General features: G+C 45.8%; 1 protein-coding gene across 3 annotated transcripts; it reads left to right on the forward strand.

The window, feature by feature from the left end:
• On the forward strand, positions 1–15,503 carry TOR3A (torsin family 3 member A). 3 transcript variants are annotated; one of them, XM_063939747.1, is made up of 6 exons: positions 1–546; positions 720–830; positions 3,607–3,872; positions 4,320–4,483; positions 12,894–13,018; positions 14,875–15,503. In XM_063939747.1, exons 1-6 carry the CDS (start codon positions 312–314, stop codon positions 15,051–15,053), a joined length of 1,080 nt encoding a protein of 359 aa, XP_063795817.1. In that variant the 5' UTR covers positions 1–311; the 3' UTR covers positions 15,054–15,503. The 3 variants fall into 3 exon arrangements, with proteins under 3 accessions (XP_063795817.1, XP_063795818.1, XP_063795816.1); XM_063939746.1 differs by having other exon boundaries at positions 3–546; positions 14,870–15,503; XM_063939748.1 differs by lacking the exon at positions 720–830 and having other exon boundaries at positions 2–546; positions 14,870–15,503.
• The last annotated feature ends 3,091 nt before the right edge of the window (positions 15,504–18,594 follow it).

The following is an 18,594-nucleotide window of genomic DNA, read 5'->3' on the forward strand; positions in this document are numbered from 1 at the left end:
AGTTACAGACTCACTAAAGGGGAGTGCCTGGGACACACGGCAGCACAGACGGTGACAGACAAGGAAAGTGTGACCTAAAGTAAGAGGGAGGGGAGATGGGATGACCTGATAAAGGGAGGGGAGAGCCCTGAAGTCAGGACCATATAACTAGTGGCAGCCAGCACAGTGACAAGTTAGATGATTCCTAGTACAAATGCAGAAATATAGGAAGATTTTTAACGAAGAGAACCAGGCTGAGCAGAAGTTGCATCAGAGATATTTATAACATTCTATCCAAGTGGGTCTAAGATTAGACATTGGTTCTGCCAAACATGTACAAGGCCGCTCTGCTCCTGCTGCTATTGAACAGCTCATCGGTGCTTTCGGTTCAGGGTACATTGGATATAACAGATTTAACAGAGGATGATGCAGGAAAGAAAAGAGCTGACGTGTGGTTCTCTGGTGTCCATGAGGTGCAAGACCTGGCACAGCTCTCCTGGGCTTACCTGAAGGACATTCAGTGCTGGCTGTGGTCAGACAAGCGTGAAGAGAAGAAGGGTGATGCTGGTGAGTACCGATGGGGCGTGCTGGACGCAGCCAGGGTCCTCTGCTTGCACCTAACTGTCCAGTCTGCTAGCAGTGGGCATTGTGAGTGGTCTATGTCCATACACTGCTAGATGACCTGACCGTTCTATAATGGCCATCTCGCCAGCTGACTGATGCTATGTCCTGTGTTACAGAGTGGAGCTGGCACCGCTTAGGATGGGATTCCCTCCATGTTCTGACTGACTGGTTTGCCAGATTGACGGAAGGCAGGGATCTTACACATGGGATGATTACAAACCTCACAGGTGAGAAGGAGAACATGACAGACCGCATTATTCCTGTGCAGACCAGACCGCCGCTATCTCCTACTATTAGTGAATAAGAAACCCCCATATAGGTCCAGTAATGCAACTTCACAAATTGTGGACATATACATGTCAGGGTACACACATCACAAGCAAAGCATGTTGGGTAAATCAGCCAGTGGGTGAACAGATTCAGGTTTAATGCATTAAATCTTAGATCTGTTCCCTTCTTTTTTTTTTTTTCTTTTTTTTTTTTTTTTATTAACTGAAGTCACATCATTCTTTCACTGGACTTGCGTGTTCAATCAATGCTTATTTCTGCACATTTCCTGTTTTTTGGTCTAAAGCAGTGGTTTCCAAATGCGGCCCTCAAGGCACCCTAACAGTCAAGGTTTCAAAGATATGCTAAAGCACAGGTGACTTAGGGACGCAGGTACTGCTTCTCACGCAGATTCTCGATTATTGGGAATCTGCAGCTGTGCAAGGTCCGTTCTACGCAGAACCGGCCTTGCATTGTCGCCCACAGTTCCCCTCTTCCGCTGTCTGATTGATGTTGAGGGGGTGGGCAGGGGGCTTCCCAAAAACGGGGGCATGTCGGCCACGTTTTCTGGGAAAGGAGAGTCCAGGATCTGTGTGTTACCACGCAGACTTCCTGGCCTTGCAGCCCCCACTTCCGTCAGTCAGCCAGCTCACTCAGCTAGCCATCTGCGTGGAGCATCGCGACCGATGGTTGAGATGTTGGATCCCAGCTTGTGATGTCTGTCACAGTGCTGGGATCGCAGCTATATGCAGGAGGCGTCTCTTCTACTGACACATCTCCTGCATGTCCCTCCTTATAATCTGACAGAAATACAAAGCTGCTTACCATTTGTGCACAAGCATGGATATCCTGAAAAACCTGAACTGTCAGGGTGCCTTAGGACAGTGTTTGGGAACCCCTAATCTAACGTCTATCTTTGAAACATTTTTTTTTTCTTTAAAAGCAGACCAGTAGTAATGATGATGGAACATGTCTCAAAATAGTTTTTATGTTGTATCTTCTACATACTATACACCATCCTCCTAAACAGGAGATTTTTCTCAACTGTTTGTTTACTGGGCGATTCACCCTATAAAGCAAAAATACAACGTTCATCAGTACTGAATATTTTTGTGTGTGTGTGTGTATGTATATATATATATATATATGTATGTATGTGTATATATATATATATATATATATATATATATATGTATGTATGTGTATATATATATATATATATATATATATATATATATATGTGTGTGTGTGTATCTATAATTCATCCGGCACTCCTAATGTAACTGACAACAGTGACCTGGGTGCCCGTGCAATTTTAGTATAATCCCTCTATTGCTTGATAAGCAAATGGCACGTCACTCCAGGGTTACTGAAAAAAGGATTTAATGATCCACCAATCTCCAAAAGCCGGCACTCCATGGGAATCAATGCAATAACTTGCCAGGGTGCTCTCATGGGGCCTGCCAACCCCCTACTATACTCTCCAGAAAACAGAGGCACTCCCGGACTTCAAAGTAAACAAAAAATCGTGGTGATTTATTCAACGTTTCGGGGTACTGCCCCCCGTCATGTGTGTCCTGATGACGGGGGGCAGTACCCCAAAACGTTGAATAAATCATATATATATATATATATATATATATATAATATATAGAGAGAGAGAGAGAGAAGTATACATGTTTTACTTTGTATGTGGTTTACAATGTTTTGTTGATCCATTGCACTGATGAATGACAGATAAACCCTTTTTGTTTAGTATCTCAGTGGCCAAGATTAGATGACCGCTGTCAGTGCCATTTGCTTTTCAAAGCAATACTTTAACACACATCCACTGTTAGGTAGGAGTAATGCTGGTATAGAATATATTATGTGGGAGCAACACAGTGATTTTACATATTGGAGTATTGTGCCTTTTAAAACACATAGTACACATAATTACTCCTCTTTTTCGCCACATTGCTCCTAACTTTCCTCTGCTCGATAATTAGCAGCGCTCCTCATAGTGACTACAGGAAGAAACAGTGTGGTGCCTTGTATGACAATCACAAAACATCAGAAAGTAATATAGGGGCCAATTCAGTAAGCAGAATTTGCTAACCAATAGCACGCATGTTAGGGGCCACCCAGCATGCTGACCAGCACCTCCCCCCCCCTGCTTCAAACAGAAATTGCGAACAGCGCGCAATTTCTCCTTGTTAGCAGAAATTAAGGGTGACTCCTGCCGGCGCAGCTTAGCTGCGGCCGCAGGAGTCCCGGCGCCATTTTTGTTGTCGCTGCGTCTGACGTCACGTAGCCGCTGCGGCCGCACCCCCGATGCCCCCGTTCGCGCGTACCAGCCCACCGTTTCCACACAGAAAACGCAGCATTGCCGCCCCCCTCCCGTCCCGCAACCACATCTGCCTGATAAACAGGCAGAAGCGATCATAATTTCTGTGGCCCCCCCCGCAGAAATTGCGGGCGCATGCGCAGTAGGACCTGCTGCGCATGCGCCCGTGGCCCCTCAGCAAAAATTCTGTATTAATCGCTACTTGCTGAATTTGCCCCATAGTCCTTTCTACTTTCTGACCTACAGAAAGGTCTGAGCTTTTACCTGCTGTTCTCCCCTACTTGTGAGTATTCTGTTTCAATGAAGGGAATCTTAGTTTATTTTCCAAGAGCAGCTAGAGCCAAAGTGTGTTTGTGTAACTCAGTGATGACTACATTGTAATGTTACACTATTTTTTCCACTCTTTCTAGGTCTGCAGGTAGATCTGGAGAGGAGGATACATGGTCAGAACCTGGCTGTGCACCAGATTTTATCTTCCCTAGAGATGTTCCTACAGGACCATGGACCTAAAAATACCTTGGTTCTGTCATTCCATGGCTGGACTGGTACCGGCAAGAACCTCGCTGCACGTATAATGGCAGAAAACCTTTACCAGGATGGACAGCGAAGCCGGTGTACCAAAGTGTTCATCCCACAACTGCACTTCCCTCACCTCTCACACTTGGAAGCCTACAAGGTAAGTTAGTATATTGAAAATGTCTAAAGCGTCTACTTTAGGGTTATAGATACTAAAGAGCTGGTTGTGACGCCAACAGTCATTGGCTTTACCTGCTCCTTAGTAAATCTATCACTTAATTTAGATTTGCCCGATATGTGAATGGAAAAAACTGAGTGTTCCAGGTGCATGGGATGTTTGTCTTGTAGACATGTGCAGCAGTCATAGTCCCAGATTTATCAAGCCTTGGAGAGTGATAACTTGCACGGTGATACCAACCAATCAGCTCCTAACTGTCATTTTTCAAACACAGGCTGTAACATGGCAGTTAGGAACTGGTTGGTACTTTATCACCGTGTCATTTATCACTCTCCAAGGCTTGATAAATCTGGGCCGTAGTTACATAACACTACATAAGCTGCAGATATGAACATCAGACTGCTGACTAATTTACGGACTTGTTTCTAGGTTCAGTTGGCCAAGCAGATCCGAGAGGTCTCCTCGCGCTGTGCGCAGCCCCTATTTGTGTTCGATGAGTCGGATAAGATACCAGCATCCCTCCTCCACTACATCGTTCCTCTTCTTAGTGCAACAGATGCACAGGAAGCCCGTCCCATCTTCATATTCCTCAGGTAAGAGATTAGTAGTATTCAATAAAGCAATGTCTGGGTGCATATACTATGGGTGCAGTTAGTTGTGTGGTATGCAGTCATCAGGGTAATATAATAGGGTGCAACAAGCCACTAAAGCGGGAGTGCCCATATTTTTAAAGCGGCAATCCTTTACAAGCCTGGTTTTGCCTTTTAAATGATTACTGCTGTAAAAAAAAAAAGAGATTTATGGTAAGAACTTACCTTTGTTAAATCTCTTTCTGCGAGGTACACTAGGTTCCACAGGGATAACATCGGGGGGTGTGGAGTTGGATCTTGATACGAGGAACCAACAGGCTAAAAGCTTTGACTGTTCCCAGGATGCATAGCGCCACCTCCTCTATAACCCCGTCTCCGTGCACAGGAGCTCAGTTTTGTTAACCAGTCCAATGCAGTAGCAGGTAAAAGAGGCGACAACAGTTAGTAGCCACACACACTACATTCTCACGACAGGAGAAGGTACCAGCGGCTAATGCCATACAAACACAAAGAAGCTAAGTGCGTCAGGGTGGACACCCTGTGGAACCCAGTGTACCTCGCAGAAAGAGATTTAACAAAGGTAAGTTGTTACCATAAATCTCGTTTTCTGCAGCGGGGTACACAGGGAATAACATTGGGGATGTCCTAAAGCAGTTCCTCATGGAAGGGGACGCACTGTAGCGGGCACAAGAACAGGTGTCCAAAGGAAGCATCCCGGGAGGCGGAGGTATCAAAGGCATAGAACCTGATTAACGTGTTCACTGAGGACAATGTAGCCGCCTTGCACAATTGTTCAGCGGATGCGCCACGGCGGGCCGCCCAAGAAGGTCCAACAGACCGAGTAGAATGGGCCTTGATAGCAGCAGGAGCTGGGAGGCCAGCCTGCGCATAAGCTTGTGCAATCACCATTCTAATCCATCTTGCCAAGGTCTGCTTATTCGCAGGCCAGCCACGTTTGTGAAAACCAAAAAAAAAAAGAATCTGATCTCATGATAGAGGCCGTACAACATCCAAAAACCGCTCTTTTGAGGACAAACTAGGAGAGATAAAGGACGGAACCACAATCTCTTGGTTAAGGTGGAAAGATGACACCACCTTAGGTAGATGACCAGGGCGAGTTCTAAGAACTGCCCGGTCACGGTGAAAAACAGAAAGGGTGGACAACAGGACAAAGCGCCTAACTCTGACACCCTCCTAGCAGAGGCAATAGCCAACAGAAAAATGACCTTAAGCGTAAGGCATTTAAGGTCCACAGACTCAAGAGGTTCAAACGGAGACTCTCGAAGGGCATTAAGGACAACAGACATATCCTATGGAGCCACAGGAGGGACATAGGGAGGCGGAATCCATAGTATGCCCTGAGTGAATGTACGAACATCAGGAATATATACAATTTTTTGCTGAAACCACACCAACAAGGCAGAAATGTGAACCTTGAGGGAGGCCAGGCGAAGTCCTAAATCCAGGCCTTGTTGCAAAAAAGCCAGAAGTCTGGAAGTACTAAACTTGTATGCATCATAATTCTTAGCAGCACACCAGGTGAAGTAAGAATTCCAGACCCTATAATAAGTCCGTGCAGAAGCTGGTTTGCGGGCCTTCAACATAGTTTGAATAACCACCTCAGAAAATCCTTTGGCCCTCAGGAGTGAAGCTTCAAGAGCTACGCCGTCAAAGCCAGTCTTGCCAGGTCCTGGTAAACACAAGGGCCCTGAATGAGGAGGTCTGGGTGTTGAGGAAGTAGAGAGGACGTTCGATCGAGAGACCCTGCAGGTCTGGAATATTGGAATATTGTGTTCAGTGTTGGGTACCACTGTATAAAAAAGATATCGGTGAACTCGAAAGGGTTCAAAGGTGAGCTACTAAATTGATTAAAGGGCTTGAGGGACTGGATCACGAGGAAAGGCTTACTATGTTGAACATGTAGACACTGGAAAAGAGGCGTCTAAAAGGAGACATTATTAATGTCTTCAAATATGTAAAGGGGCACTACAAAGAGTTATCAGAGGAATTGTTTATTAAAAGAACTCTGTTTAGTACACGTGGGCACTCGCTGAGGCTGGAGGAGAAAAAATTCTGTACGCAACGGAGGAAAGGGTTCTTCACTGTTAGGGCAATAAGGATTTGGAATTCCTTGCCAGGGAAGGTGGTAATGGTGGACTCTGTAAATGCATTTAAAAGGGGATTGGATGAATTTCTGATTGAAAAGGATATCCAAGGTTACAACATTTAAAATATTGACGTTGTTAATCCGGGTGTAATATGATTTGTAGTTAACTAGTCATAAAACATTGTTCAGCAGGTTCAGTAAAATCAACTCAACTTAATACAAAATACAGGTTGAACGCGATGGGCATTATGCCTCTTTTCAACCTCATTACTAGGTTACGAATGCCGTCTGGACCACGCTGGAGCGACTAGAAGCATTATTCCTCCTTCTTGCTTGAACTTCCGTAGTACCCTGGGTAGGAGTTACTCTGGAGGGAACACATATGGCAGCCGAAAGTTCCATGGAATTTCCAATGCGTCCACGAACGCTGCTTGAGGATCCCTTGTCCTTCCTCCGAAGACCAGAACCTTGTGATTGTGTCAAGACACCATCAGGTCTACATCTGGTAGACCCCACTTGTCCACAAGGAGTTGGAAGACTTCCGGATGAAGACTTCACTCCCCGGCGTGTACGTCCTGACAACTGAGGAAGTCCGCTTCCCAGTTGAGGACCCCTGGAATGAACACTGCCGATATTGCTGGCAGATGGCATTCTGCCCAACGAAGAATTTTTGACACTTCCATCATTGCCATGCGGCTTTGAGTGCCGCCTTGATGATTTATGTACGCCACCATGGTAACGTTGTCTGATTGTACCTGAACAGGCCTGTACGAAAGGCAGGGCCAGTGTTAACGCATTGAACACTGTCTGCACTTCCAGAATGTTTATTGGGAGGAGAGATTTCTCCCTGGTCCACCGACCCTGGAGAGAGTGTTGCTCCAACACCACGCCCCAACCCCGCAGACTGGCATCTGTTGTTAGGAGGACCCAGTTGAAGAGCCAGAAGGGATGACCCCTGCTCAATTGTTGGTCCTGTAGCCACCAACTCAGTGACAGACGAACCTCCGGAGTCAAGGAGGTCATTTGAGACCTGATCCGGTGAGGCAGGCCATCCCACTTGGAGAGGATTAACCTCTGCAGAGGGCGGGAATGAAATTGAGCTTACTCTACCATGTCGAAAGCTGATACCATGAGGCCTAGTACTTGCATTGCCGAGTGTATCAACACTTTTTGGCGAGAGAGGAAGCATCTGATTCTGTCCTGAAGTTTCAGGACCTTCGCTGGAGACAAGAACAAACGTTAGTTGTATGTGTCCAGTAATGCCCCCAGATGCACCATGCTCTGAGCAGGGACCAGTGAGGATTTCTTCCAGTTAATGAGCCACCCGTGGACTTGTAGGAATTGGACCGTCCGTTCCAGATGACGGAGGAGAACCTCTGGGGAGTTCACCAGGATCAACAATTCGTCCAGATACGGCAGGATCTTGATACCCTGACGGCGGAGAAGGGCCGTCATGACCGCCATGACCTTGGTGAAGACCCGAGGAGTCGTCGTCAGTTCGAAAGGCAAGGCTTGGAACTGATAATGATGGTTGCCAATAGCAAACCGTAGATATTGCTGATGCGACATGGCAATAGGTATGTGTAGGTAAGCATCCTGTATATCCAGGGATACCATATAGTACTTGGGTTCCAAAGCCAGTACAATAGAGCGCAGAGTTTCCATACGGAATTTGGACATCCTCACAAATTTGTTCAAAGGTTTGAGGTTGAGTATAGGCCGGGAGGATCCATTCGGCTTTGAAACCAGAAACAGCGCCGAATAGTATCCCCTGCCTCTCTGAGACAGAGGCACCGGCACTATCACACCTGTATCCAGGAGGGATTGGACAACCAAATGTAGTAGAGTTTGTGCTTTTAACACATCCAAAGGGATAACCATTGAGCAAAACTGGTGAGGGGGACGTCTCTTGAAAAAGATTGTGTACCCGTGAGAGACCGCTTCCTGCACCCAGGCGTCCGAAGTGATCTTTAACCATACCTGGGCGAACTGCACAAGTTGGCCTCCAAACCTGTGGTCCCCCAGGGGGAGGCCCACCCCGTCATGCAGCAGGCTTGTCCGGTTTGGGAGCAGGCTGACGGGCGGCCCAAGAATGCTTAGGTTTGGGCTTAGAGGACTTGGAAGTGGGAGCCTGTCTCGGGTACGCCTGACCCTTTGCTTTATCTGGAGGTCGAAAGGAATGAAAAGTAGTACTCTTAGCCTTCGGAACCGAAGGATTAGTACTTGGGAGAAACGCAGTCTTGGCCGATGCCAAGTCGGTCACAATCTTGTTCAGATCATCTCCAAATAGTATATCTCCCTTAAAAGGGAGTACCTTCAAGGTCTTCTTAGAGTCCAGATCCACCGACCAGGATCGTAACCACAGAATCCGGCGAGCCAGGATACACTTAGTAGATGCCTTGGCCGCCATAATGCCTGCATCAGAGGCCGCCTCCTGAATATAGTGGGAGGCTGTGGTAATATAGGACAGATATTGTCTGGCAGTGTCAGAGAAATTCAGAGATAGCTCTTCCTCAATTGCTTGAACCCATGCTTCAATGCCTTTTGCAGCCCAAGAGGCTGCCATAGTGGGTCTATGTACAGCACCTGTAAGAGTGTAAATAGACTTAAGGCAACCCTCCACACGCTTATCCGTCGGTTCCTTCAAAGAGGTGACGGTGGTGACAGGCAGAGTAGATGACACCACAAGACTGGCTACATGTGAGTCCACTGGTGGCGGGGTTTCCCACTTGTTATTCCGCGGAGATAGGATAACGAGCTAGCATCTTTTTAGACAGGGAAAATGTATTTCCTGGAGAAGACCAGTATTCCTGACACATGTCAATTAAATGGTCAGAATGTGGTAAGACTAATTTAAAGACTTCTGACGTTTGAACTTATCAGGTTTCTTAGACGTATCAGGAGGGTCAATCTCATCATCAATCTGAAGAATCAGCTTAATAGCCTCCACTAGGTCAGGAACAGCAAGCTGTGTTGTAGAATCTTCATCAGAAGCAGCGGTATCAGCATCTGATGGATCAGTATATTCCTCATCCAAATCGGAAGAATCATCCGAAATAGTGGATTGTGAGGAAGAGATGACCCTTTGGTCCCAGTAGGGCGAGGGTTAGGTTTTTGTTAACCAAGGACTGATTTAATTGCTATAACTGGGTTGACAGAGTATCCGCCCATGGTGGATTAACTACAGGGACAATATGTGGCTCTAATGGCACAGGAGGTCCCACAGGGGGCAAAAGTCTTGTTACAAGCATTGTCAGCATATTTGAAAATGCAGCCCAAGGTGGATCTGCCACAGGTGCTGTGGCATGACTAGAGGGTGCAGAACACCCAGTACCTGAACCCTCAGCAGAAATTATTTCCTCAGGTAAATCCATGGCGTCAGCACTGCATGATGCAGGAGTGTCTGCGGATTTCCCGCCCTGTGTAGCAGATATTATTGGGAATGCAGCCTTAGGGCGTATCGGTACAATATAGCCAGACAAACATAATACCTGACAAAAAACCCTTAAGATATGTGACCACAATTGCAGAGCACAAAAGGAGTATTAAAGTGGTATCAGGTGACTGAAACACACAGTTAAAAATACAAAATTGTATATCATGTGGAACACTATATGGTATACGAGACCCTGACGCACTTATCCCCCCAGGGCACAGAATATAGTGATAGCAATATGTGTGATACACAGAATAGAATCCACACAGCAGCTATAGGCAAACACAGTCACAAGTAAGAAAAAAAGAAAAAAAGTGGGTGGGCGCTAGTTAAATGGCTATAAGACACCTAAAATTAAGTGCTGTTGTACTGGTTGCAGCTTCCCCAGGTTGAGGTGCTGATCCTCAGCCAAAAAAAGGTTGTGAAACAAAGAATACTCGGTGAAGCGCTACCATTCAACAGCATAAATAAATTTATTAATAAAAAGCATATATAAAAAACTGTCACAATTCAATAAAATATACCCAATATCTTGTATTATAATGAGCTCAGGTATTATGTAACAAACAATCGTAACACAAATGGTACCAATATATATAGTGGAAGCTCCCTGGGAGAAAGAAAAACCACCTATATTCTGGTGGAGACTGCAGCATTTATAATTGTGTTAAGCTCCATGCATGGGCTGTTTAATCGTGTAGATTTTCTTTGAAAGTCCATCCGTTTTTAAATGATGTTAATGTGGTGTAATTATGATCTAACCACCATTTAATGAAGAGCTTATTTGCTCGCAGTGGGTAATTTCCAACGGAATTAAGGTTTATTGGGTAGCTCTAATGGATGAGCTTCCATATGTATATGACTTTAAGCTGTACTGGCTATTTGAAAAAGTCCCGTATATACGGCTTACCCCAACCTTTCCGTGATGAGAAGGTAGATTGTTCTCTCCTGTATAACGGTGGGTGCCGGCTACCCACACTAAGGTCCTGCTGTGCGTCGATGTCCGGACGCTGATAGGAAAAACGGATGGAGATCAGCCTTTCAAGTGCTGGTGTCAGAGCGTGGATTTATGCCTATATTGCATAGGCTTGTAGCTCCGTCTGCGGGAGCCGCCGAACACCCTTGTGCACTGATGTAGGAGCGCGGCTTGATGTCTCCGAGTCGTGCGCTTATGTTCTATGTCACAAGTACAATGCAGAAATTATTACATATAAAAAATAAAACTGCACTGGACTAGTAATACTACATATAGAAATGTATGTATACAGATATAACAATGCACAGTAAACACTTTGTACTAAATATTCATATATCAGTACAATTGTTCTTAACTAACTGTCTAAACGACATGTAGAATACTTAAGTGTCTGTAAATGCACAGCCCTGATGAGACAGGCGGCTTTACAGAGGAGACAGTGCCCAGAAGTCCCAGCATCAGCGCAGCTCTGTGAAATGGCGCCCAAACGCTGACAGGGAGTGAGTGAGGGAGAGAGGGAGATGCAGTTCCAGGTCAGGAACACCTGCTGTAGATGACGCCTGGAGCTGAGGGAGGGGCTACAGGTAAGTGCCTTATCCCCTCTGCTGGACATCACCACCATGTACTATGGAGCCTATAATAAACGGATTTTAGTAAATCTGACCTGTGCTCCCTGCCCTGGTGGATATAGTGGGGTCCCTGCACAGCCACAGTGTCCACGCCAGCGGCGTGTTCCGTCTCCTGGGACTGCGACCGGATTGCGATTTCAGCAGGTCCCACCTGGGGGACCCTCTTACCTCCTCCCTGAAGTGTGGCCACGCGATCCAGGAGAGCAGCAGCGGTGATGTGTACCTGATGACTGCAGCGCCTCCGCTGCAAGTACCCGACAACCAGGGCGCGGGAGTATGCAGCGCCGCTGGGGGAGGTGATGGAGCCGCTGCACAGAATGTCAGCATGACATACACAGCATCTAGTGCCTGTGCTGCAGACCTTGAAGTCTTCTTTCTTCTTAAAAAGCTCTTATTAGGGCTGCCTAGCGCAGCCCCACCTGTTAGCTGCCTGCACTGCAGGCACCAACTTACAAACTGAGCTCCAGTGCCTGGAGGCAGGGCTATAGAGAAGGCCATGCAGTGCATCCTGGGAACAGTCAAAGCTTTAGCCTGTTGGTGCCTTAGATCAAGATCCAACTCTACACCCCGATGTTATTCCCTGTGGAATACCAGTGTACCCCGCTGCAGAAATGTATTATAGCGGCACGTATTGTGCCGCTATAACACTTCCTGCTTTGCCTCACTACCAAGGCGAAGAAGGTAGGGACATCGGCAAGATGTAAGAACATCTTGTCGCTCCGCCCTCTGAGCACACCCCGCGTCAGCTCAGTGTCTCTTTCCCGGCCAGCTCCTCTGTGCATGTGTGGGATCTCGCTACTCATGCGAGATCCCCAGCGCAGTCCGGAGCCGGCACCCGTCACAGAATTTGATGGCAGATAAGAACCACTTGACCCATCTAGTCTACACACACACACACACACACACACGTTTATTTCTTTGTCGCAGAGGATACCCACGCACCAAAGGGGAAAATATACAAACTCCACACAGGTGGATGGTGGGAATTGAACCTATAACCTCAGTGCTGTGAGGCAGTAATGCTAACCATTACACCATCCATACTGTCTGATTTTAAATGTTTAGGTTGAAGTCACCTGTAAGTGAAACACCTGTGTGTGCCTGTGGATATTCCTGTGCACAGACAGTGTTTAATGACAGTATTCCGCTTGTGTCAGTTTGTATGAATGAGACAACTGCGAGGCACAATTGATTTTAAGTTGGACTCTCTGCCTTATTTGTCTTCTGTTTAAACATTTTACATTTCCTGTTCTCTGCTTCTTCAGTGGAATTGGTGGCAGTGCTATCAACGAGGTGGCACTTAACTTCTGGCGTGCTGGGCGTCATCGTGAAGAGATCACATATGATGCTTTGGACCGTCCATTGAAAGCTGTCATACGACAGAGCGAAGGTACGTACAATCTGCACATTGCACAGGAAGCACTTTCCATCATATAAATGTTATCTGTGTCTGAGTATATAGCAGACAGTCCTGTTTCCCTCCTCATTGACACCTCACAGTAAAAAAGATCTCCTGATCTTTTCAGGAGATATCAAACGTGAGGGCATCTGACGCACTTTGGACCTAGTGACTTTAACCGCATGTAGAGAAAGGGTGACAGGTTCAGTCTGCTAGTAATAAGATTGCTGTGTTGCATTGCCTGTCTGATACATAAAACAGGTCACTCACTAGGATCCATATATGAACTTCTCAGTTTATAGCTGTATATGCTACATCTAACACTTCTTGTTTTAGTACAGATAGGCTGCAGGTGAGATAGTGTGAGGTGAGACCGCATGTGGCTGCTACCACCAAAGGGCTTGGGCTGGTGCTTCATGTTGTTGTACGGATCTTCTGGGAAGTAGTTACCTTTCTTCTCTTGTGCATGTTAGTGAAGAGGCCCAGATTGGTACTTTGTGTACCGTTGTACTGATACACCCCAGACCAACTTAGCGACCGATTTGGTAAGCTACAGATGTGTCCTCTCACATTGATGCTGCAGTCATGTTAAACAGTCGCGCCTAGTCGTGAGTGCGTTTACTCACGCCGGGTGTCGTCTTGTGCATTTTTTTCTCAGAAAATGCGTCTTTTTCTGTGTGCGACTGTGGCAGCATCTGCACATGAAATGCTACGCTACAGTGTTTTCCAGGAAAACACTGTAATGTACCATTTTGTATGCAGATAGAGCCACAGTTGCACACAGAATATAGGCATGCCGCATATTATTTCAATCAGCAGAGTCCGCTTTTGCATCTTATTCACATAGCGGTGCGAATAAGGCGCATTTTCAGCAAAAAATATACGTGCAATGTTAGCAGAGCTGCCTGGAAACTGCCGGCTCACTCACGCTAGGCATCTCGTGAGGCATGGCGTATTGAGGCAAGATGTATGAGGACACATCTGTATACACACTTGCCAATCAGCCAGACATCACAACTGGGCAGGCATTCAGTTGTGTTGTTGTGATGTCATTATCAGCATTTCTTGCAGCCAGCAGCAGTTGATTGTCTGCCGCCCGTATACACGTATAATATATTGTCATATGCTGAGCTGCAGGGCTGACGTGATATGTTGGTGAATTACATCGTTCACAGACATCAGCTGTACACACGAGCCGATGAATGAACTATATATCGTTTTGTCGGCTCAATAAACTACTGTATATATCGCACAGTGTGTACCCAGTCTTAGCCAGGTTTTCCCCATAGCCCAACCCCTCCTATGGCAGCTGCCGCCTGCGGTCTCACCTGACACTGCATACTTTCTGCAATAATATTATTATGATCTTTTAGTTATACGGTGCCACAAAGGCCGCAGCACCTTACATAGTACATACATAGAAGCAGTACAATTTGAACACAAAAAACCCCCACACACATTGTAGAACCTAGGATTCAGGCTATATAACCACTGATGCACATACTGTACAGTCATGATGCCCACAAAAGCAGTGGCCGCTGAGCCCAGAAGTTAGTGTCATTGATGGCAATGGGGAGGAGGAGATAAGTGAGGGAAGAGGGCCCTGCTCGTGAGAGCTTACAATCCTAAGTAAATAAATACATGTAAATAATTCAGCCTTCAACTTTATAAATCGATGTGATTCATTTTGTTACACCAGATATAGGAATAAAGCGCCAGTACACTCCATGTGGCCAGTCCCAGCCTCTTGTGCCAAGCTCTAGCAGCTGGGCTTAAAGCCTTACCTTACACAGCTTTATGTGCTATATAGGCCTATTTTTCATAGTGACCTGTCTTCCACAGTTCAGCTCCTGCCACATTACCTCCTCACCGCGGGTCTGGTCGATGCCTTTGTGCCTTTTCTGCCCCTGGAGCGGCGTCACGTGAAGCTGTGTGCCCAAGATGTCTTAGTGGCCCGAGGTCTACCATACACGGAGAGCGATCTGGAACCTGTCATCAAGGAGCTGCTGTTCGTGCCGAAGGATGAAAAGGTTTTCTCTGCCCAAGGCTGTAAACAGGTGGCACAAAGAATCAACTTCATGAAGTTCTAACTTAATAGGGAGAGACTCCCTGGATGTTGGGAACAAGCTAGAAGCCATTTAGAGCTACAGAAAGGACAGGGAGGAGCCTACATCAGAGAGTGCGGGATGCGGACAGTAGACCGGGGAAGCCTGGTGTGTGGCTGGTGCAGACTGTTACTTAGCTATTGCTCTGGCCCAATGTAAGCTACAGACTCTTCTTTCATTGTGACATACATTAAGCTGTTACATGAGCTTTGTGAAGGCTCTTACAAATGGAACTGACAATACAGATCAGCATCATTTGTATCAATGAACTGTTACAAGTATTGTATGAAATGTTATCTATTTATTGATATTAACACGTATTTGATGCAACTTTTTTTGTACTGCCAATAAATATTTTATCCTATATATAACTCTGCAGGTGATGTGATAGGTCATGTCAAGTCTACGCTTGGTTCAGTCAGGTTATGGGGCCATCCCTCCCCTTCTAATCTCTGTCCCAGAGTTTTCTATATAGACATTTTTTCTCTTCACGCACAAGGTCATCCTGTGATTGGAGACTGAACAGTGATCTGCGATGATGCAAGATACACACACATCTGTGTCGGGCCTGTGTATAGTGCAAAGACCTCACTGTTTGCTGTCTGTAGCTGGAGCCAAATCACCAGGTTCACGCAGTGTACAAATGTGTAACACTCCATAAGTCAGTGGCAGTTCAGCTTGACCTCTACTACATGCACAATGATTACAGCAGAAGCCATGCCTTGCAGCTGCAATCACTTCTGCAGAAATTTCCACTTTTTCTTGTCATATTTGCATTACACCAGTCCCCGGCTCATCGTTTCTTGGTTTAAACTAATGTTCCTGGCGTATTCCCATCATCTAATGTTTTTAGGATCAATTGTCTGTGGAAACAGGTGGGATAATTACTGACCCAGTCATGTAGACCAAGTCACCGGTGCATGATTAAAGAAATCCTGCAAACATGAGCTGTTTGAGTGTTACAACCTGATTTGGAAAATATTAGTCTACAGCGGGCATTCCCAGCCACGGTCCTCAAGGCACACTAACAGTGCAGGTTTTAGTGATATCCAGGCTGCAGCACAGATGGTTAAATCAAAATCACTGAGGTGCTAATTAAGTCACCTGTGCTGAAGCCTAGATATCACTAAAACCTGCACTGTTAGTGTGCCTTGAGGACAGTGGTTGGGAATGCCTGGTCTACACAGTAAGGATCCAGCTGGTAACTCGTCCTGAACCAGTGACCTCAAGGATAGATCAGAAGTTTGCAAACTCAGTCCTTTAAGTCCAGGTTTTAAGGATAACAATACTTGAGCACAGTTAATTGATGCCTCAGTTAATTTGATTGTATCATCTGTACTCAGCCATGGATAGCATTACAATCTGCACTGTTAGATTGCCTTGAGGACCAAGTTTGGGAACCCCTGGTATAGACTGTATAATTAAGGATATTGGTTCAGTCTACAAATAGCTGCCTATTTTTGGTCACTGTGTTGCATCAGAAAATGTGGAGTATTTGTCACTCAATGCAACCAAGCATCTGACTTGCCTTTCTCATTGCTTTGTTGCATTGCTTTCCTGCCTTTAAGTCACTTGAAATAGTGACTCCTAAATCCCTTTCCTCCTTAGTAGTTTCCATTATAGTACCTTTGATACTACATTTAGCCTTTGGGTTTTTGAGACCCAAGTGCATGATTTTGCATTTTTTAGCATTAAACTGTAGTAGCCACATTCTTGACCATTCCTCTAGTCTACCTATTGTAGGTCATCAGTCATTTGTTTTACCCCTCCCAGTGTGTCTAAAACAATTGATTGATGGACACCCTGTTTAGTCCAGGAGAACGGGCATTCTCCGTCTTACCACTGCGCTGTATTGAATAGCCCCGGGAGCTAATTCCCGGTGCTATTCAACTGTCTTCGAATTGAATCATGCCCAATGTTTGCTGTTTTGTTTTCCACCTTTAAACCTATTATTGTCTCTTTGGGAACAATTCTCATCCATGGGAAAAAGATTTAAGCAAACATTCTAATCATTCTGGGGCCAATTTATCAAACCTATTATTAGTAAAAATTGTATTTACAACATAAAATTATGTCCTGTGCATCAGGGCACGCCGCCATCCCCCAGACACTTATCATTCACTGATAATGAAAAGTTTTCGAAGCATACGCAGCACAGATGAAGCGAGGCACACAGAGCACCAGCTTGTCATGTATGTAGGCAGGATTCAGGATAACGCATGTTGCCCGATGGAGCTGAGTAGTACACATGTGTGTTCCACTGCAGCACTCAAACACAGTGACAAGATGTCCACCGTACATGCACAGACTAAAGAATGGTGGCCATCTTGGTAAAGGTAAAAGCTTCATCTAATGGAGCATTATGGAGGAAGTGCAGTAGCTCACATCATACATCAATAGGAATCACCTCAAGAGGACTAGAGATCGAACTTTTTTGCAGGAAAGAGTGGGATAGAATTGAAAAGTCCAGGTGTGCAGGTGTATGGCCTTATTCAATACTGATCGCAATTGGATATTGCCATATCGGGATGCAATTGCATATTGCCGTTTAGAGGGCCAGTGCGCATGCACAGGGCCTGGTTCTGCACGTGCGAACGCCTGTCTGATTGACAGGCAGAGCTGATCGCGGGGCGGTAGGGGGCAGCAATGCAGCGTTGCGGGTACGACATGGCGTCGGAAACGGGGGTGGCTTTGGGGCAGCTGTGTGACATCACACACAGCTGCTGCGATGAAGAAAATTTTGGCAGCCAGGCTGCGGGGGCTTCCCTTATTCATCAATGTGATCGCAATTGAATGGTGTTCGCATTGCTGCAGGGCATTTGCATGCTCGGCGGCCTTGCCCTGTGCTGGGAGGCCCCAGCATGTTGTTGCAAGCAGTTGCAGTTTTTCTAATTTAGCAAAACTGCAACTGAAGCTGAATCCGGTCCATAATAAAACATTTTTTTCAAATGCCATAATACAATGGTTCTCAAACTCCGTTCTTTGGCTCACGTTTTCCAGGTAACCTAGCAGGAACACAGGTGTGCTCAAACATGCGCTGCTTGGGATCCTGAGGACAGAGTTTGAGAACCTATGTCATAATAAAAGCAAAAGGTGTGTCTGCAAAGTATTGGTTTAGAGGGGTGCATAATTATGCTGCCAGAAGTTTAATTTTCACTTAGTTTTCCTAAACCTATTTTTCACTTGAATTATGTTTGTTTCGGTTATGGATCAATCAGTCGACATGGATTAGGTCAACCACTATTGGTCAACATTGACATGGTCGACACAGGAAAAGGGTCGACACATGACAGGTCTACACATAAAAAGGTCAGCATGACATTGTTAAACTTTTTGTTGTTTTTTGCGTAACATAACCAGGAACCCCAATTAGTGCACCGCGTCCCTACCACTGTGCTTGGCAGAGGTTACTATTCCCAAACGTAGTCTAAGTGGATAGTAAAGTATGAAAAAGTTAATCTG

Source organism: Pseudophryne corroboree, chromosome 9 (genome assembly GCF_028390025.1).
Source record: "Pseudophryne corroboree isolate aPseCor3 chromosome 9, aPseCor3.hap2, whole genome shotgun sequence".
Lineage (NCBI taxonomy): Eukaryota > Metazoa > Chordata > Amphibia > Anura > Myobatrachidae > Pseudophryne > Pseudophryne corroboree.

Coding starts and splice junctions, on each gene's coding strand:
- TOR3A (XM_063939746.1), top strand. CDS start 312: ATGTACAAGGCCGCTCTGCTCCTGCTGCTATTGAACAGCTCATCGGTG. Junction 547..719: donor AGAGAAGAAGGGTGATGCTG/GTGAGTACCGAT, acceptor CCTGTGTTACAG/AGTGGAGCTGGCACCGCTTA. Junction 13,019..14,869: donor TGTCATACGACAGAGCGAAG/GTACGTACAATC, acceptor TGTCTTCCACAG/TTCAGCTCCTGCCACATTAC.